This window comes from Nelumbo nucifera, chromosome 5 (genome assembly GCF_055504915.1).
Source record: "Nelumbo nucifera cultivar China Antique chromosome 5, China Antique-T2T, whole genome shotgun sequence".
Classification (NCBI taxonomy): Eukaryota; Viridiplantae; Streptophyta; class Magnoliopsida; order Proteales; family Nelumbonaceae; genus Nelumbo; species Nelumbo nucifera.
The window spans coordinates 19,896,965-19,918,889 of NC_142653.1; the positions used below are offsets into that span (position 1 = coordinate 19,896,965).

At 37.3% G+C, this 21,925-nt stretch overlaps 1 protein-coding gene across 1 annotated transcript; it reads left to right on the plus strand.

Annotated features, from left to right (window-relative positions):
* Positions 1 to 7,222: 7,222 nt before the first annotated feature.
* LOC104595639 (putative jasmonic acid carboxyl methyltransferase 2) lies at positions 7,223 to 10,924 on the plus strand. The gene is made up of 4 exons (XM_010256465.3): positions 7,223 to 7,410; positions 7,585 to 7,995; positions 8,131 to 8,388; positions 10,329 to 10,924. The coding sequence occupies exons 1-4, from the start codon at positions 7,336 to 7,338 to the stop codon at positions 10,713 to 10,715; spliced, it is 1,131 nt and encodes a 376-aa protein (XP_010254767.1). The 5' UTR covers positions 7,223 to 7,335; the 3' UTR covers positions 10,716 to 10,924.
* Positions 10,925 to 21,925: the final 11,001 nt, after the last annotated feature.

Below are 21,925 nucleotides of genomic sequence, written 5' to 3' on the forward strand. Positions count from 1 at the left end.
GACGACCAGGAAATTGTGGTTGAGTCTGACCGCACATGGCCATGTGCCGAGTTCCACTGGTACTGTTATCTTCCCGAGTGGCCTGACTTCCTCTCCACTGAAGCCCACCAGAGGAGTGTTTGCGGGCTTCAGCTCGCTTCTCTTCAACTGTAGCTGGTCAAATGCCGACTTGAAGAGGATGTCCACCAAGCTACCTGATTCCACAAGTATGCACCTGACTTTGAAGTCGCTGATCCTTAGTTTTATGATGAGCGTGTCATCGTGGGGGTAGTGGATGCCTCGCGAACTGACGTCCGGGCTGCTGCCGAAGTACACCCTGCTACCACCGAACCTCCCACTATCACATGGATGGTTCCCCGAACTGGCCTCTCTTCCGGAGGTTGTCGTTGCAACGCTTCGGCTGGTCTGTTGCTGGATTCGGGGGCATCCTTTCTGTGCTCCCCTTGCCGACCTGCCTTATTGTTATTATTATTATTATGTTGTACAAAACTTCTCAAGTATCCGCGATGGATGAGTCCCTTTATCTCGTCCCGGAGATTATTACACTGTTCGGTACTATGATCATGATCTCTATGAAAACTACAGTATAGATTTTTATTTCTCTCGTTTGGATTCCCCTTTAGGCGAGGTGGCTACTTTACGTATGGGGCTACTTTACGTATGGGGCGTCTTTGATCGTCATCAAGATCTCGGTCCGCCTCGTGTTTAACGGCGTGTAATCCGTTTGAACTGCTAAGGGAGCTCGGGACGGCTGGCTCGGCTTCACCTCCCGGGCCGGGTTTCTTCTGTCACCTGGGTTGGAGGGCTCACCTTCTCTTTTCCTCTTCTCGACCCCGCTTTCGGTCCTTTGGTTGATCTCTTCCTCTGTTCTCATGAACTTGTCCGCGAGCTTGAGGAATTCGGCCACGGTCGCGGGCTGGCTGGCTACCATGTGCCATTTAAACTCCTTGTGCGTTACTCCCCTCTTGGCCGTCGCGAGCTGTACCGCGGGGTCTAATCGCGGTATCTGCAAGCTCGCTTCATTGAACCGCTTGATGTAGCCCCGGATGGATTCTCCTTCTCTTTGGACTACTCCGAAGATGTTTTCCTCAGTTTTGGGGCACCGTTGCCGGTAACGAAGTGTGCTGTGAAAACCTACACGAACTGGGTCCAGCTTCTTATTGACCCTGGGGCTAGGTTCCTGTACCAGGTGCGGGCTACTCCCATGAAGGTGGTGGTGAAGGCCACGCACATGCATGATTCACTGGCCCTAGCGATGTGCATTTGAGATTGGAAAGCATCGACGTGGTCGTTGGGGTCAAAGGACCCATCATACTTGTCCAAAGGTGGGAGCTTGAAGTCTCTGGGCATGGGGACTGCCAGGAGTTCTGATGAAGGAATTGAGAGAATCAGGGCAGCTTTTACCTCGTCCGAGCTCGTCTCTTCCTTGCCTCTGAGCTCGGGCAGGACAGGGGTGGCAGTTCGGCGACTTCGCCGGCGCTTTCGTTGTTGAGTGGGCCTACTACTGGCGCTGCTGGCCTCTGTGTTGCTGAGCTCAATGGGCCCGGAATGTTGGTAGCCTACTGCTAGGGCGCTGAATCGGTTCTCTATGAGCGGGAACTCGGGCCAGGAGCGCCGAGGTGTTGACTTTGCGGGCGAGGTTCCCGACCCGCCTGCGAGCTACGAGGCGGGGGTGATTTTCCTTTCCCTTCGGCCTAGGGATGTGGCCTGACTGTTAGGGGGGTTCTGGAGTTGGGAGGCTTCTCCTCGGTGAGGGCGTCCACCCTGAGGGGAGGCCTTAACCGGCTTCGGAGCAGGGTGCCGAGGTGGAAGCAATGACTGGTTCAGGGGTAGTTGGGGGAACTGCTGCTTATAGTGGTGTTGAGAGAGGTGGTGTAGTACTTGGTGCTGCTGGAGTTGATACTGCTGGAATTGTTGCATTTGGGCTTGCATTGCCCGCATGCATTGCATCAGGTCGTCAAACTGGTTCTGGCGGGTTGCCAGCAGGACAACAGTTGGTTCAGCAAAAGTTGTTTCGATAGGGAGTGGAAGAGGGATGTTCATGGCAGGAAGGTTTACGGGCGCCACTGTTTGTGGCGCGTTCAAGTTGGGGATCCCATCCACTGGAAGGGGAATGGTGAACTGTCCGTTTTACACCATGGGGACTTGGAGTTGTTCCCCGGTGTTGTTCGTCTCTGTGCCACGTCCGGCATTGCTGGAAGAAGCCATGAGTGTTGGGGTTTTTGGAGGAAGATGAGGTTATGAGAGTTTTAGAGGGAGGCTTTTAGAAGCGTTCCCACAGATGGCGCCAATTGAGGGTGCGCAATCCGGCCGGTCCTAGCTATCAACGACCTTGCCTCCGAACGGAGCTACAGGGAACCTGAAACGGAGAAGATGAGGAAGCTCCGGGGGGAACCCAGTGTGATTGCACCGAAGCTCAAGTTAGAATTTTCTCAAAGGCAAGATAAAACCGGATGGCGCAAAGTTCACATACCTTGTTCTTGGGGGTAGGGAGCCTTTTATAATCACCTCGTGCACTCACTTCTAGGCTTCTGTCAGGTCGGGTATGATTATCTCTGAGCTCCTGCCAGTTCGGGTGTCATCCCCTCTGCTGGACAGAATCGCCACTGCCCACTTTGTCGGAGCCGTCTCTGCGACTGGCGATGATGGTGGCAGGTGGAGGTGGCAGGAGGCCGTTGAAGTGCGACTGTCAGGTATGGTACGTTTGTTCAGTCAGGTGCGCCGTCCTTGGATATGGACCTCCTCGGTGTCAGGTATGGTACGTTTGTTCAGTTCGGCGTCCTGGAGGCGAAGTGCTGGAGTGGTGAGCGAGGTGAAGTCTTGAGTTCAGATACGGGAGTGTCCCGAATTGCCATGAGGCGGGCCAGTTCGCGTCATTGCCTTGTGTATGGCTCGGGGCCTAAGGGAGAGTTCAGACTCCTTGTAGGGAGTTCGAGCTCCTAGTAGGGAGTTCGGGCTCGTAGTAGGGAGTTCGGATTGCTGAAAGGGAGTTCGGACTGCTGATTCCTCCCTTCGGTGCCCACGCCTTGGGTGCGCTGTTGTGCTGAACTGTTGCCTTTGCCACGTGTTGAGTGATTACGAGGTCGGGCCAAATCATCCTTCATCAAGAATAATTATAACAATGACACTATATATATATATATATATATATATATATATATATATGTGTGTGTGTGTGTATATTGGATAAATTTCCCTATCATCTTGGTGATTGATGATGATAGTTAAGTGTTAAACAGATTTAAATTAGTGATTTATTGTACTTTAAGTGAACCTTTTTCCAAACCAAACTTTTAATTCGAAAAAAAAGAAGAAGAATTGGGGACAATGATGAGGAGCACAGCCCCTGCCCTAAGACTATTACTTTAACATTCCTAAATTCCAACGCATAAAATTAGTCACAATAAAACAATATTAAGACAAATTAGAAAAAATGAATTAAGTGTTAACAGATAGTACTAAAACAAGTTAATAAGTATTAGTAAGTGTAGATGCCTAATATTTTATTAGATGTTGCATCTATATTTAAATATCATTTAAAATAAATGAAAATGAATATAATATAATAAAAATTAGTTAAAATCAAAAGAAAATTATTTAACAAAAGACTAAACCTCATTTAGATTCAATTTAGAATAATAAAACTAACAATAATTATCCAACAATAATAAGCATTAATAGAACAATTGATATAAGTTTATCTAACCATACAAAACCCAAAAATAATGCTTGGGTTGGAATTAATTTGGCTTTGCCCAATACAATTAATGACACAAGGGCCTTTCAACTTGGATTTTGTTTAAGCCCATCAATTGCACGGAGCTCTACTAATAAATATTTATATAATATTAATACATATAAATATGAAGCTAATTTGTAGTGGCTAGGAGCTCAATCCTAATCCAGCCTGAGTTAAGTTGGATTCATACTTATCAATCATAAGTCATAGCCCTAACCTGAATTTCAAATCAATCAAACCTAACCTGAAATTTTTGAATTGTGTTTTGAATAAGTTGGCTCAAATTGCCCGGAGCTCCACTAATAAATATTTATATAATATTAATACATACAAATATGAAGCTAATTTGTATTGGCAAGGACCTCAATTCTAACCCAGCCCGAATTAAGTTGGATTCATACTTTTCAATCATAAGTCATAGCCTTAACCTGAATTTCAAATCAATCAAACCTAACCTGAAAATTTTGAATTGTGTTTAGAATAAGTTGGCTCCAATTGCAACCCTAAACTCAAGATGGAGAGAGAGAAAAGTCTACTAATCATACAATTAGGGGTGAGCAAGAAAAATCGAAAAACTGAACCAAACTAAAAAAAGGCCGAAATCAGACAAAAAATCTGATTAACCGAACCAGTTGGTTTGGTATTTTTAAAAAACAGAAGGTACCAATTTGGTTTCGGTTAACCAATATAGAAAACCGGTAATTAACCAAACCGACCAATACACATATATTTTTATATATTTTATGTATATTTATATATATTATATTTTATATATATTATAAATTAATAAAAATACATTATATATAAATATATTTAATTATAATATATTATATAATTTATTATTTAAAATATAATATATATATATATATATTTCTAGTTTTTATTATATATTTACATATATATATATATATTTATAATATATATCGTAAATTTAAGAAAAACCAAAAAAACCTATAAATCAAACCGATGGTTAATTGAACCGGCTAAAAAACTCGTATTTATACGATACAGTTTTGATTGTATCGTATCGGTACTTAGAAACGGCCAATACATTGTTTTTTTTTTTTGTTTTTTTTTCAAGGTTTAATTTTCTGAAAAACTTATAAGAAATACCTAGAAACAGACATTTCGAACCGTATCTTTTTCAAAAGATATAATACGATACGCCTTGTATCGATACTTTAAACCATGCTCGTACTACTAGTACTTATCTATTAATTGAGATCCCACCGAGTCCGTGATCCTCTTGGGCTGGGCCCATCATGAATCATGATTGAACCTTACCTCAGCCCTCCACTGTTGGAAGGAGTTGAGGTCGATCGGTGTTGTATGGCGAAAGGGGCCGACTGGGGATGCTGGTTTTTCCTTAGCCATACACCATAGGTCTCTTCCTCTATATCCTGTGTGCCAAAAAGTAAAAAATAACTTTCTTTTTGTCCGATGTTCGGACTTGAGATCGGAGAATGTATAATACCAAAAACAGCTGATAAACAATGGAATGATACCTTTCCGGTATCATAGAAAATGTTTATGTTTTTATTGATTTTTTCTGAGGAATTTTATAGAATGTCTTTTGGTAATAAACAGAATGCCATCCTGATGAAGTTATGGTGTGGAGAACACTTAGCCCTCTAAACATTGTTTCAGGATAAATATCCCCACTAAACTTTGGGATTTCATACTTTGCCCCCTATTTTGTTAATGGGGTTGACCATGACCATGAAGGTAAAATTGCAATTTCGTCTATTCAGATGGATGAATGGATTGATTGATTGAGAAAAAAAAACTATCAAATTATAAAAATGGGGATACTACGATGCTAAACTCTGCTTCCAAACCCTTGGTGAAGAAGAAACGAAGTTCATCATCAAGGTTTTGAAAGCACAATAACCTAGACCAAAAGAAATTGGGGTTTAGCTTATCCATTTTTGTTATTTCATTAGTTTTTTTTTTTTTTCATTTTCAGCCATCAATTCTGACTGAATAATTTTATAATTTTAGCTTCACCATTAACCCAGTAAATAGTTCTGAAATCCAAAAATTCATGAGTATATGGTAGCAGTTTCTAATTTGAACGGATTTCCTCCCAGGAAATTGATACTCACACCAACCTCACAAGTCAGTCATACATTGAGACTGCACAGGAAAATCAAGGGAGCTTACATATTCAGATAACATACATGGCAGAATGGCTCAAACCACAAAGTAATTAAAACGAGAATTGCTCGATATTCCTGGAGATCACGCCTCATTTGCTACAGGAGGACCAATTTTGCGAGGAACATAAAAGCTGTGTTACACGTCTGCATGTGGGACAAATAAAGCCATGCGCTCCTTACGCTGGTCATAAATACTGGAATGGTTGCGAGTCGTATTAGAGCCCAGATTTTTTACCCACTTTCTACCTTGAATTGTAACCATACATTTCTCGATTCATGATAGATATATATTATCTCTAATTCAAGAAGGGTAGAGAGTGAGAATGAAATCCCGAGTGGTCCTACTACGGCGTTAATAGTGGTCCCAAATTCTCCGTGAACCCACTATGCTCTCATCCTTCAGCGCCACATTGGCTTGACTGACAGATAGACAGATACACACACAATACAATGTTCTACAGGAATTTGAATACAAAATCATCTCCACAGCCCCTTGTAGCCGTAAATTGAGAATATCTCCTACGAATAAAAACATAGATGTTCCCAATCCCAATATACACGGTTATAAAAGGGAATAAGCACACTATAATAAATAGGCACATGATAAATATTTTGACAACTCTTAAAAGTGGGTACTTAATCTTTTTCAATGACAGATTGGGGATATTTTAAGAGACAAGTGTCAAGAAATTTTCGAGGATCCGGATGTAGTAGGTACGTTAGGTAACTACAATAAGTAAGCACGTAATAACTGTGTGACACATGTCTCAATTAATGTGCTTTTCATCCAAACATTTTTACTCGGTTGAATAGAAATTATCCATTATTTTATTATTTTTGTCAAAATAATTAAAAATAAAAACAATGAAAAAAAAACCTAAACGTATTAAGAATTGGAACTCAATTATATTTTTTCTTTTTTTATTGTTTTTTATTTTTAATTATTTTGACTAAAATAATAAAATAATAAATAATTTATGAGTAAACAAAAACGTTTGAATGAAAGGTACATTAAATGTGACATCAGGCGCTCTACATTCGGACCCGTTCAATGACCACGCTTATAATGTTTTTAAATCTTTTACAAGGATAAATTGAGCGTATTTTATGGGATAGGTGTCACATTCGGACCCGTTCAACGACCACGCTTATAATGTTTTTAAATCTTTTACAAGGATAGATAAATTGGGCGTATTTTATGGGATCGGTGTCAAATAAAATTTCCTAGTGCGCAATAAACATGTTTGAAACGTTGTGCCTACTCTGACGACGGTACGAGGGCGAAATCCGAATTTGTTCCATAGTTATAATGCATTAATTTGAGTTTTGAGGGAGTAAAATGGCTCATGGAACTCAATACCTTGTCTGCTCCTCTGGTTCTACTATATATATCCACCCCCATTATCCACACGCGATACAGACGAGAGAGAGAGAGAGATGGACATAAAGCAAATAGTCCACATGAACGAAGGGACTGGGGAGACCAGCTATGCCAAGAACTCCGTAGTTCAGGTTAGCCTCCATAACACTTTTCTTTTCCAGGCGTTGATTATTGAATTTGATGGCGTTATAGGATGCATCTTAGGGCTTCAAACTTTTTTCTAATGGGTTGATGGATTCTGTCCAACCATTTATGATTTATCGTCTGCTTTATTTAATTTTTGTTCTAATTAATGAGTTTTACAGAATAAAATCATATCGGTTGGGAAGCCAATAATAGAGGAGGCTGTATTAAGCTTCTGTTGCACCAATTATCCTGGGAGTGAGAGAGTCGTCATAGCGGATCTGGGATGTTCATCGGGACCCAATACTATGTTGGCGGTATCTGACATTATGGACGCCATCTGCCGGATATGCCGTCAACTGGGAGACCCGTCACCGGAATTTCAGGTGTTCTTGAACGATCTTCCGGGGAATGACTTCAACACTCTATTCCGGTCAATTCCGGCATATTATAACAGTATCAAGGAAGAAAGGGGAAGTGAATTTGGGCACTGCTATATTGCAGGTATGCCCGGTTCCTTTTACGGGAGACTATTTCCAAGAAGGAGCCTACACTTTGTTCATTCTTCTTCAAGTCTCCATTGGCTCTCTCAGGTAATTACGCAAGAACCTAAAATTCTGAACTTGATGATTAGAGATAGAAGATTCCAACATGGACGGCCTCTCGAGTCTCGAGGAGGAAATCTACGAAGCTGGTTGATCAACTGAAGGTTGGTTTTGAATTTTCAGGTGCCACCAGGCCTCGGCAGCAAAAACAAGGGGAAACTCTTCATATCGAAGACAAGCCCGCCTTGCGTATTAAGCGCATATGCCCTGCAATTCCAGAAGGATTTCACGTCATTTCTGCATTCACGTTCAGAAGAAATGGTTGCAGGAGGCCGTATGGTTTTATCTTTGGTGGGTCGGAGGTCTGCCGATCCCTCCACTGAAGAGAGTTGCCATCAGTGGGAGTTTCTAGCACAAGCAATGCAGACTATGGTTATCCAGGTAGCCGTCAATTTCTTGTCCATTATTTTGAATTTTATCGATATTAACTTTAAAACATTAACTTGTAAATTAATCCTACTCTATCTACAACCAAATTCCAAATCCTCACGAATTTGGTACTCACACCCTTCTAGTTCTCGCTAATACTTTCAACCGTGCATGGGAACGTCTTCCAAATTCCAATACACGGCTGTGTAAATATTGTGAGGACCAACAAAGGGTTCACCGGTTTAACACTTTGATCATACCACCCGACAAATGGTTTTAGTATAGCAAAAGTGAATATATGAAACAATCAATGTCCGCAACTTCCCCTTGTAAAATAGGAATCCACCATTAATTAAGATGGGACCTATAAATTATTTATGAGGTGTGCAGTGTTAGATCATTTGACTCCTATGCAAATCACCATATCACATGCATGTCACGGTTGTCACATAGCACCATTTGAAGCCCATCAGCCAATTCCAGCGTAGCGATACAAACAAAAAAGAACACGTTTTGAATGCAAAGTAAATGGATTTAAAACTAATGGATGGGAGATCAATTTAGCTTGACTCTATTAACATCTTAGATTTGACATGGCTTTTTTACTTTATTTTAATAATGTATTATATGTAGATATTTGGAATAATTACAAATTATAGAAGAGAACAAATCATAAATCCCTTTCCTATATTTCTCATATTCAATATTAGTATGGAGTCTTAAACTTTTTTATTTATCTTACATCAATAATGCCAATGCCACAACCCATCCGTCAAATAATTAATAAAGGCCATGTGATACCTCTTCAAGAACACCCATCACTCCACCATGTGAACAGTATTGTTGCTTGGCCGTCATCTCATGCGAACGAGTGAGTGGGGCTGATCGAGGATGGAGAAACGTCACTGGCAGAAGAAGGAGCAGTGACAGGGTATTAGTACGTTGCATACACACCGTGACACAGACACCAGCAACAACTTGATTTATAAGACAAAATTACCCTTGATTTATTTCTCTCCCCTATTACATGTTCACCACTTATCTCTTATCTCACCATTGCTCATCAATAGTTGAATTTGAGTAAATGGATTTGGTGGTTGAAAAATGTCTGGCGGGGGGTGGGCTGGGACCTTTGGACGTATGTAAAAATATGAAACCCTACACAACAACCCATCTTTTAGCATGAAACTATAAATCATCCTGATGGGGTTCTTTGTTTCATAAATAAATTCTGAGAGGAGAATTTGAAATAATATTTTTGAGTTATACGTAGTAAAAATTTAAAAGAATAAAGGCTCAGTTTGAAAAGAATACACATACAAATATGTACAGTATAAATATATACAAATACAATATTTTACACTCTACAAATTCCTATTTGTACTCCTTTCAAACTGAGCTAAAATAAAAATTCGTTGACAATGTCAGCATCTGAATCTCCGCTACTGGGATTGAATGGTTGAAAGTAAGATGGCTCCTTCGTCAGTCATCATCATTCATCAGAGGTTTATAAATCCTTCGTCAGTCATCATCATGCTACAACACCATGTAATTATCAGGACACTGGTCTTCTGTAACAGTCGTGTGCGGGTTGTGTCTGTGGTGCTACCTTGCTATATTAGGAATTGGGATCACCTTGTCACGGGGATAGTCAGTGGGGGGCTCTTGTGGCATTTGAATGCATCGAATAAGCATAAGCAACAAAACAACAACACAAGAAAAAAAACAAAAAACAAAATAGTACATGAATTATTCAAAAGGCTTTTTCTATTGTATTAATTGATGACAAGCACAAGTCTAAATGTTTGTGTCAAAGAGGACCAACGAAGTGGTCACTTGTGCCAACCTACTCTTTGTGATGGACTGATGGGAAAAACAGAGGTTGGGGTTGGTTGCTTCTGGGGTTTCGCTCACTTACTAGGTCTGATGGAAATAAATAAATTGGTTGACAGGGACTAGTTGAAGAAAAGAAGTTGGATTCGTTCAATGCTCCCTACTACTCACCCAGTGCAGAAGAGCTCAGATCAGCTATACAGAGGGAAGGTTCATTTGCAGTTGATCGACTGGACATCCTTGAGATCGACTGGGATGGGGGTGATCATGATACAGCAGAAGCAGCAGCAGCAGCGGAAACAACTGAGGAGAGTGGTGCTGAGAGAGTGATGAAGACGATACGGGCGGTTGTGGAGTCCATGCTGACAAGCCACTTTGGAGGGGAGATGATGGACGAATTGTTCCGAAGGTACAGGGATTTACTAAGTCATTACATGTCTACCTCCAACAATACCACCAAATACACTAACATCATTATTTCCATGTCAACAAAATTAAGCTATTAGAAAACATAGAGATGTTCTCAATGTGATCAACACTGCAGTGGCTTGCTGGCAGCTGGTAGTGTTTCGTTGGTAGCAGATCATTACCCCTAAAAAACACACCTTGGAGCCTATAAATAGAGGTTGCCACTTAGTATGTTCATGTGGTGATTTTGCATTCTCAAAGTTGTGGTAGTGATGGAGATCCCAATAATAATATATATGTTTGGTAACCATCTGATCTGAGGCGCCCTGATTCAGTTTGATTTCTTGCTGCCATTGTTTTTAAAACCGAACCAGTTAGGGGTCCGGTTATGGTCAGGTTGTTTGATTTCAATGGCCGTTTTTTTTAATAAAAAATTTAAAAATAAATTAAAAAAAACTAAAAAATAGTCAAAACCGTTCAAACAATTAAGCAGTCAGTTCAGTGATTTAATGACTAAAATCAACGGTTTTGAGGAAAAAACAGAACCGATCAAATGGCCGATTTTTTATTTTTCCAGTCCGACCATCCGATCCGATCCGATTTTGAAAACCATGCTTGCTGCTATTGTTTTTCTTTTTGTAGGTAAAATTTGAGACGACATTTTCCCTGAGATGGTAATTGCAGCAATCACTCCATAGGAAACCCCCAACCAGTGGAAATAAGCTCAAAACATCATTTGAAGTTATTTTTATTTTTCATCGATGACAGCCACGTTTTATTAATTGGAACTCAGATCTGCTACCACGAGACAATACACTCCTTTTTAGTGAGCTATCGTTTTTTATCTTTGTGACTGTATTTGTTCTATCTGCTATGTTCTCTTAGTATATCTTTGTCATCGATGTTAGTTGGAAGTAAGGTTTAAAATTTTGATATGATACGGTGATACGGGGCATATTATATTGTATATTTGAAAAGCAGATATTGAATACACATGGAAATCAGACGTCATGTCTTTTTTTTTTATATGTATCGAACCTGTATCGGACCATATCAGGGCGTATCAAGGGCATATCGGTAGCGTATCGATGAAAAACATACGGTCAAAAACTGAAAAAAAAAATAAAGGGGTAAACAAGCTTCTTTTCCTTGAAATAAGCCTTCTTTCACCCCCAAATGACACTAAAACTCCAAACCTCATTCCTATTGTGCTATATTTGCAAAAATTTGAAAGAAACAAGTGAGAATCGTTATTTATTTTTAAAATTTTTCAAATTTTGAAAAAATATGAAAAATATTTTTCAAATTTTTATCTTCCTATAAAGACTAAATATGTTTTAGATCTATGGATTTATCTATCATATCCACCAAGGTTCAAAGTATCGTTACGTATCGGCCTATATCGATCGATACGTATCGTTCCGGGACCCTTCCGATATGCCCCTATAGTGGGTGTATCGGGGGTCGGACCAGTTCAAGGGATGGAGCGGTCCTAGACCAGCTCCCCTGAACCAGTTTTGAAAAAAAATAAAAAAATAGTAAAAAAACAAGTATCAAAACACTCGATACGCCCCTACCGACACATCGATATTTTGAACCTTGATATCCATAAAGCAATTGAAATTTCCTCTTTAGTATTTTTTTATTTTTTATATTTTTAGAATTAAAATATAAATAATAATTAATTATATTTTATCATTTGATCACTACAATTGAATATATTATAATTCTATGGATGATCTATCATATCCATAGCCAATTGAAAGTTCTTATTTAATAATTATTTTTTACTTTTATATTTTTAGAATTAAAAAATAAATAAATAATTAATTATATTTTATCATTTGATCACAATGATTGAATATATTATAATTCTATGGATGACCTATCATATCCACAAAGCAATTGAAATTTCTTCTTTAATAACTATTTTTGAATATATTATATAATGTTTATTTTTTTTTATAATTTTTGGAAATAAATAATAAATAATTATTGATTATATTTTCACTTAGAAGTTGCGCCAATGCATGTTTTATGGTTGGATAGGAGATTTGGGTTTTTCCCATCCCATAAAACATTAAACTAATTAAGAATTATAATTTATAAATTGTAGTTAAGCATAGGATTTTTAATGAAATTATAATTAACTACAATATATTTCTTTATAAAACCATTAAAGTATATTAATTTAATGTATATACACCTCATTGAGCTCTTATATTTAGTGTTGTTGATGTATTTTTATGATTTATTAAAGTATTTAAAATTTTTCCAAGCGTATCTATGTGTATCTTAGTTTTTCTCTGATATGCATGCGTATCGAAGGCGTATCCCAATACGTCTCTTAAAATTGCATTTCTAATACACTTGGCGTTTCTGATACTTTGAACCTTGGTTGGAAGCAACAACAACACTTTTTATTTGGTACCAATGCTCCACATCTGTTTTCAGCACCGGTACCCATTATAAGAATTCCACATCACGTCCTTGTTGGCAGCAACAAGTTGCAATCTGAGAAAATGCCAAATTCGGCGTTGGCTCCAAACCATGCCTTCTCGATTTCCAAGGTGTGGCTTGGAGCACCACTTTTACTAACATGGCACTGATGTGTCACCGTTTTCTAGAGCAACGGCATCGATGCCAAACAAATGCTTGGTAGGTGTTTGATATCAACGACATTTCTTCGAAAAATGGCGCTACATTAGGATCATGCTTGAAATCTATTTTTTCATAAAAGGCCCAATTTTTGTTTAGATGTTTTTTCCCAAACCATGCCTTGAAAATCAGGAAATGTATGATCAAAAAAATTCCCTTCCCGGCATTTTCTCTTTTTCTACTACTACTAACAACAATATGTTGACATGACATTGAAAAATGTCAATGTGACAACAACAATAAAGGTACCAAATAGCAAACCCGAAAAAGTGTTTTCTGAAAAAACTGTAGCATCGTTTTCTTTCAGAAAACAACATTGGCTCCAAATACAGCTTTAATGAATCTGTTTCCTACCAACTAGAAGTTGCAACATGCAAATTGTCCAAATTAGGGAATCAATTCTGATGGTGCACTATTTGGTACTCCTTGTTGGAGAACAACTCGGATGCCGAACTAGGTAGGTCACTTGGTCAATCTGCAAGGAAAGAGAGAAGATCAAAGTACCCGGGCTACTTTACCCGATGTGGGCAGTTTGATGCTTAAACCAGAGTTTTTCTACGAGCTAGAAAATAAGAGAGAGACAGAGACTTGGGTGTTAAATCTTGCGTACCTTATGAGACTGGAGGTTAGGCCCTTATATAAGCGAGTTGTTGTGAACCTCATGAAACACATTCGGGATATCCAGCGTGTCAAGTTTGATGGTGGTTTCACGCCTGGAGGTGGACTCTATGTTAGCTGATAGTGTTTGCCCAATCCCGTCTGAAACGAGTGGGGTGATAACCAGCTCTTCCATCATGGTGTCGTGATCTCGAGAAATCCAAAGGTGATAGGCCACTTAAGGGGGACGTCACTCAGCACATCAAGAAGGTCACTAACTAGAGCTAGGGTAGTTTGGTGAAAGCAAGTCACCTCATACACCGACTTGAGGTCTTGCGTAGCTGTTCACAACTCGACCTACTGGGGTGGTGCTGAGGTCGCTGAGGCAGTTGTGAATTATCCGAAGTGCTCCTGGGTCTGCTTATGTGGTGTCGAGGTGTCACCCTGTTGTTGTACAATGCCATGTGTCATAATATCATTGGAAAACCAAATTACCCCTCATCAATTGCCCCCCACTCCCAAGTCTGGTGTGATTTGTTCAACGAGGGAGTAGTCTTAACCCGAGAGAGAGAGAGAGAGAGAGAGAGAGAGAGAGAGAGATTTTAGATAATTCTTTATGGGGAAGGAATGCATCTCATTGTTCCAAAAATGACATGGAATTAAAAAAAAATAAAAAATTCAACAAAAAGAGAAAATTTCTTCACTACCTTGTTTATATAATATATATAATAACCAATCCAATCGAACTCAACCCGAGTTGGTCGGTCTTCTAGTATTTACAGTCGTCTTTGGTCGACAACATTCCAATCCAACCAAGTTAGGTTAGTTTCGGTTTGGCCATATGTAAACCAACCAAAACTGAACCTACCAGACTATAGATATATATTAATATTTTATATTTTAAATATAATTTTTAGGGGTGCAAGTCGGGTTGGCCCGAGTTAATAGTTTACATTGTTTCGGGCTCGGATTTTGGGTTGTGACCATTGAAACTTTAACAAAATCCCAACCCTAACTTAGAAAAGTTGCACCCCTAATAATTTTTTTAATACGGGAAAGTGGGAAAATTCCCTTATTTGTTAGTCTAAAATATTTATATCATTAATTTATATTTTAATAATACCATTATTTAAATTTAAATTTAATTTTTAAGTATAAATCTTTTGTATAAACAAACCAAACCGAAAATAGACCCAAACCAATACAACCCAAGTTGGCAAGTTTTCACAAATGGTCTGTAAATTTCGGGTGACAAATTGAACCAGTCCTTAATTACTCCTGATTTCAACTAAATTAATAGTCTAACCTCTAATAAATAACAATAGTTTAACCTCAAATAATTATTGAAAATTATAGCAAAAATACAGAATTATTGAAAATAAATTGATAATAGACAAGGTTGATTTGGTTCTGAATCAATTTGCAATTGAATTGAACCAATCCTTGAACACTCATAATTTCAACAAAATTAATAGTCTAATCTCTAATAAATAACAATAGTTTAATTTTCAATAATTATTAAAAAATTATAGCAAAAATGAAAAATTAATGAAATAAATTTATAATGAAAATACAACAGATATCTAATAAAAATACAATAATTATAAATATACAATAAATATTAATTTTAGTATATATAAATATATAATGAATATACACTATTGTTGTAAAAATTATTACTAATAAATAATAATTTTTTGGAAGTTATTCAATATAATTATTAATCAATATAAGTGAAATTATTTATTTATAATATTATTTAGTAATTTAAATAATATTGCTACTTAAATTTTTAAAATATTTATTATTTATTGAATTTAAAACTCCATAAAATTATAATTAGTACTATTATTACATAATCTGTTATTAATTTTGTAAAATATTAAATTATTATTAATATGAATGTTATGAAACCTATTTTAATCATTTGCCTACTTTTAAGAAAAAAATTAAATTTATTACATAATTTCGTAATTTTATCTATTTAAAATTTAGTCGTGTTAAATATTTCGTTATTTAAATATTTAAATAATATGTAAAGTATTTAAATTATTTCATTATTTTAATTTTATTTATTTTATGTTATTACATAGTATTAAATATTTTGTTATATAATTATTTAGCTATTTTTAATGTTTTGTTATTTCAGATATTTAGTTATTGAAATATTTAAATAATGTTTTATTTTTTAATGTTAAATTTTATTATTTGAATAGCATTTAAATTGAATAATTCATACAATTATAATTTATATTGTTAGTGCATAATTTCATGATGAATTTTGTAAAAATATAGAATTATTAATAATATGAATATTATTAAATCTATTATAATTAATTTTTATGTTTTAATAAATATTTTAAAGTTAATATATAACTTTGTTATAATATTTAAAAATAATTCTGAGATTTTTATTTGAAATTTTCTTTAGATGGATGTAGATAAAAAGTGGGGGAGAAGATAAATAGGAATTAGTGATAGTTTAGGAGGTAATCTCTCTTCTAGATTAGAGATAATTTAAGAGATAAATAGGAATTATAGATAATTTGAGAGATAAATGGGAATTAAAGAGAATTTAGGAGAAAATGAGAAAAAATGGTGCCACTTGACTAAACATTAGAAGATCAAATCCCTCTTTCTTTATGGTTGTTAAAAATAGTTAAGACTATCTTATTTCTTTATTAGTTTAATGAATAATTATGTGGAATTAAAAAAATTAAAAAAACAAAAAATTAGGAAGGGGGTTTGGACTTTGGAGTGAGCTTCACCTTTATCTACTTTAAGAAAAACAATACAGCATTTTTTTTTGTTTTCTTTGCGGTTATTTTTGTTTTAAAAAAGAAAATCATACACATTGACACATGTCATATAAAAAAATTATTTACTGGAATCAGCGGTGAAAAAGTTTAGTTTGAGTGGTTTTCATCTTTTACCCAAAAACAAAACTAAAAAGAAAAAGTTTCGAGTGGACATTTGATTTGAAGTGAGACCAGTCAACACAAGTATAGTGCATGAGTCTGTAAATCTGTAAATATTGCAGTAAACAGCAAAGGTGTAACTGTTGCTGCAGTCTATATGTAAATGTGCATAGACTATTGTACTGCTTAGTATAAAGTATAGTAGTACCACACTACTACTTCCCGGATGCAGCATAGCCTTTAGAAAATGCAAAATTTGTAGTCATATTTTGTATACCACCACGAATTATATATTTGTATCAAAGAATAGCTCGTAAATGTTTATAGTGCAACTTGGGTTGGGAGTAATGTTCAATGGATCCAAACCCTAACCAGAGCATGATGTAAATAAAATTCTTCAAATTGAACAATCTGATTAACACCACCCTACCTCCCTCTCTCTCTAATCAGATTAGCAACCCTACTCATATCACCATTAATAATACTAGTTCTAGAATTTACTCCAAAACTTATCTGTTCACCAATGGGTTTTCATTACAATTCACAAGCTTACTAAGGACATATGCAAGTGAAAGCATCCTATGGCAAAAAAGTGGACAAAGAGCCCTTAGGAAAAGCAAATTCACATCTGCGCCTCATAATGTCCCACAATACATCTTTACTGTGTATTGAAAACATCTTCCAATGATAATATCAGATTTGATGATGTCATCATCGGAAGATATTCTCAATATAAAACAAGATGCACTGTAAGACGTTGTGGGGCGCCCCATTGTGGGGCGCAGATCTAAACTCAGAAAAAGCAGGCTCTGTTAGTTGTGTAAACCAGTGGTCACTGCGTTAATCCCAGCTGCAACTCTAGCCCCATTAACTCCTTAAATATATGTCCCCTTGCAGTATAATATTAAAAAATAATAATAATAATAACAATAAAGAAAAGAGGATCGTAGGATTAGGGATAGATGGTTGGTGGATCAAGAGATTCAACGTCTATCATTCATTACATTCTATATATTCACATGGGGAAATATTAGTCTCTGAATCCTTGCTTCTTGTGCAAAATTAGATATTTATTTGATATGACATTTGCTTTTTGTTTTGAAAAATAAAGTAATACATATGAAGAACAAATATTTTGTATTACCTCTTGTCTTGTGTTATGTGAGAATCACGTAGAGGAAACACAATTTTGGCGTTTTCTTCTCAAGGGGTGATGAGTGGGCGTTTTCTCCTCGCCCAAAGGCGCCTACCTGTAATGTACAGCGATGAACAAAGGTTGAATTGTATTATACTATTATGAGGAAATCGTTTTCTTCTGATTTCCAATGCATAAATCTGATACAAACGCAACACCCATACAATGCCATGACACCAAACACCATCATAGTGGGTAATATTTTGTTTTCCATCTCAAATTGATTTGCAAAGATAAACAAAAAGAAAAAGTATTCTTTTACTTTTGGGAAAGAGTAAGCTCAGTTTTCTTCCTCTTATTCACTCTTGTTTTTTCTCTCTTTCTCCATATTTTTTGTAATCGGATGAATTGTTTGGATACGCATGGTAGAAATTAGGGCTGGCAATTTCTCATCCAATCTGTCCATTTACTTAGCAGGTTAGAAACAGGTTGATAATTCATTGGGTCAATTTAAATGAGTTGGGTCAGGTTAGGTTGTGGATAACCATTGGGTTAACCATTAAAGATACAAGTATGAATTCCTTAACCTTTTCTAATCTTCTTAGTTTGAGTGAAATAATATATAATTGATGCATTCATTTCCTATTAATTATTGAATAAATTAGTTTTGCCTCAAATCAATATGCTTCATCCAAATTGATATAAATCTAAATCAACTTGACCCAAGTCCGGACCAGTTCAGCCCTGTTTGAATATATGAGCAAACCCGATTGCCTTGGTTTGATCCGTTTGGGTTGATTGATCTAGTCCAACTCAACCCAATCCGGACCGGATCGATCTAAGCCAACCCGAATTTTGATCGGCTCTAGTCGGTGACCAACCTAGATCCGAACTAGTATGGTCCTACCTGAATCAACTTGGGCTATTCTCTTTAACCCAGATCAGTCAGCTTAGCCCAAACCATGCAATCCGACCTAACCCAAATTTGGACCGACATGGTCACCTTGCCTTGACCCAGTTCGGATAGGTCAACTCAGTCCCAAACCCATGCACAACTTGATATGGACCGGCCCAAGTCAATCAACCATTTTGACTAAACCGATCTAGTCTGGTTTGGTCAAACTAATCCAAATCCAAACAGTTCAACTAATCAAGTTGGATAGTTCAAGTTGGTTTGACGGATATGAACCTAAGTGGTTCGGTTAAACACGAAACCCAAATATAGTCAAATGGCTTTAAGTGATTAATTGTTTTTTATTCTTTTTGTAAAAATAATTCGGAGAAGTACGAATAGGCCCAATGTAGATTTCCAATTCCACTGCAGAGATATAAACATTCAAAATGTCAAAAACCCCCACTCTACACACCAATGCCCGCTCATGAATTGGCATCAATTCCAAACTGGCACCCACCCCAATTGTATTTTGGACCTAAAAATTCTGACCCTGGGCTGAACCGTCATCCTCCCAAAATAATTTGCATGTAATGTAATTTGAATTTTTAATAATTGTATAAATATCAACTACCATTACCACCAAGCTATTAACAATTTATTTGTCAAAAAGGAGTTAGTTCTTACTTTTTAATTTTAAGTACATAAATATAAAATTATTAAGTTGGATGAATTTGAATTGGGTCAAGACAGATTTCGGTTGGAACCCAACCCGTTTAATTTTATATAACTATGTCATTAATAGATTGGTAAATTAGATGAATTGGATTAAAGTTCAACTTAACCAAACCCTCACAATTGCCACCACCAGTAAAAACACGGTCAGATATAAAGATTTTTTTTCTGTTTTTTTGTTTTCTAGTTTTCGATACACAATTGGATTTGCCAATCCCACCATATGCATAAATAGGGGTGTAAGCAAGTCAAGCTACTTGTGAGTTACTCGACGAACTTGACTTGTAAATAATAGAGTTTTAATCGAGTCAATATTGGAGCCTCGTAATTTTATGATTCTCTTACTATTCAGATTATATAATTTTTCTATGGTGACAGTTGATGTTAATTAATAAGAAATAGTCTTTTTTATCATAATTATAATTGTATAATACAAGTATTTGAGCTTTTCTTTTTGGGATTCTACCACGAAGAGGTAACTTTTGACCTTATTAGCAACAAAAGGTAGCTCTTTTGTAAAATATCATAGACAAGGCATCTTTTGCAAGGTAATATCACAAAAGGGCACTAAAGCATGAGGTGCATCCGCCGTATGGGAAATGGTTTTGATGCATTTTTTATGACAAAACTGCCCCTCTTCCTCTTTTTTGGCAAAATGTATCGAAAACCCAAAGAAATCTCTCCGCCTTTCTCTTCCTGTTAATCGACTGAAGCTTTTGAAACCCCACTGTTCTTCTTCCTAAAGAAATGTAAAAACTATAAAAAATCTTAGTCCTCTCTCCATAATTGAAAATAAACCCTATTTAGCCATCATTCTTCGTATGAAACCCTGTTCATCTTTTTGTCGCCAATAAACTGCGGCATCTGCAATCCAAGAGCTTCTTCCCAAGAAGCACCCGACGGTGAATTTTTGGGCGTTAGCCTTGCTCATGACGTAAAAACCTGCCCAGTTTTTGTTGCTCGTGAAATCAGCCTTGGCCACGCGAAGGCCGGTGACGCTGACGTAACAGCCAAGAACGTATAGCATTACACGACCGACGTCACTGCGCAGGGCGAGCTCGCTCGCCAGGTAGAGGTCTCCTCCTTGTAATCTGATTTCGCTGAAGGTATCCTACTGGTCTCCCCCATTCCTTGATCCAGCCAAGGCTTGCTTCTAGCGCCATCTCCAGTACTGCTGGGTTTGCTATTTCGAGCCTTTGCTTGATCGTTGGTGAGCCCTCTGTTGTCAGTTCTGGGTACTTGTCTAAAATCTCCTTGGAGCAGCAGCCACCGCCTGAGAGATGGTCTTGTATTACCAGACCCATCTGCGGCCACCACAACACCAGCTCGTAAAGCTGCACTGGGTGATTGAAGAAGCTTCCGATTTGCAACAGAGACCCATGTCGGGAAGCCATCAGAAAGCAACCGACGATTACCAACTTCATCAATGAAGAGAGCAAAGTATATTTCCTCCCTTCTAAGAACACTAAGGAGGTTTTTAATGGAAAGGGTAATTTTGTCTTGTATAATATAAATTCAATGTATATGTCATACGGTGAATACACGTCATATATCAGTGCCCCTATCGGTTATAACCCCTACCCCTTTCCGTTTGGGGGTTTGATGATTCAGTCCACCCCTAGGTGGAGCTAGGATTTCCTAGGGTAGACTGAATCCTCCGTGTATTGATACTAAATTTATGGGCAGGATGTAATCCAAATTTCTGAAGGAATTGAGTATTTGGTGATACGCACCGCACTGATAAACCCTCTCCCTAGAATGGGTGGTGGAAAGAATCGAATCTGTATCAATACTTGAATATCACATCAAGTCAAGTGGAATAACAAGTTTTTGAGTCAAATCAAGTTCAAGTAGTGCTATGTATATTAACTCAGCTGACTTGATTACACACCTATCCCATAACCCCCAGTCCCCACCCACACTCACACACAATCGTGGCTGGGGTAATCCCAGCAGAGACCCGAATTCGAATCTCATTATTACCACTACATTGAAAAGTTAATATGTATTGTGTTCGGTGCCAAAAAACCATTAATTTCCTGTTACATAGTTACTTTATTATTTCATACGTGTCATTCAAAAGGAATAGCGTTTCATGGGGTTGACCAAACACTGCTTGAGTCACACTCGCTAAGTTTCAAGTTTCAACAAAAGTACTTCCTTTATTCAGCATGGGCTCTCCCGCTCGATCACCACCCTTTTCCTTTATTTTCTGAACTACTCTTTTTTTTTTTTTTGTTCTTCACGTAGAAAGACCTCTGAATTGGGCAAGTGAAAAGGAATCTCATCCCATAAGCCCTAGGTAAAGCATATTCTACCATCATATTAATGGAGTCACTTCGGTCAATACATTTTTGTTTAGGTGAATGATGT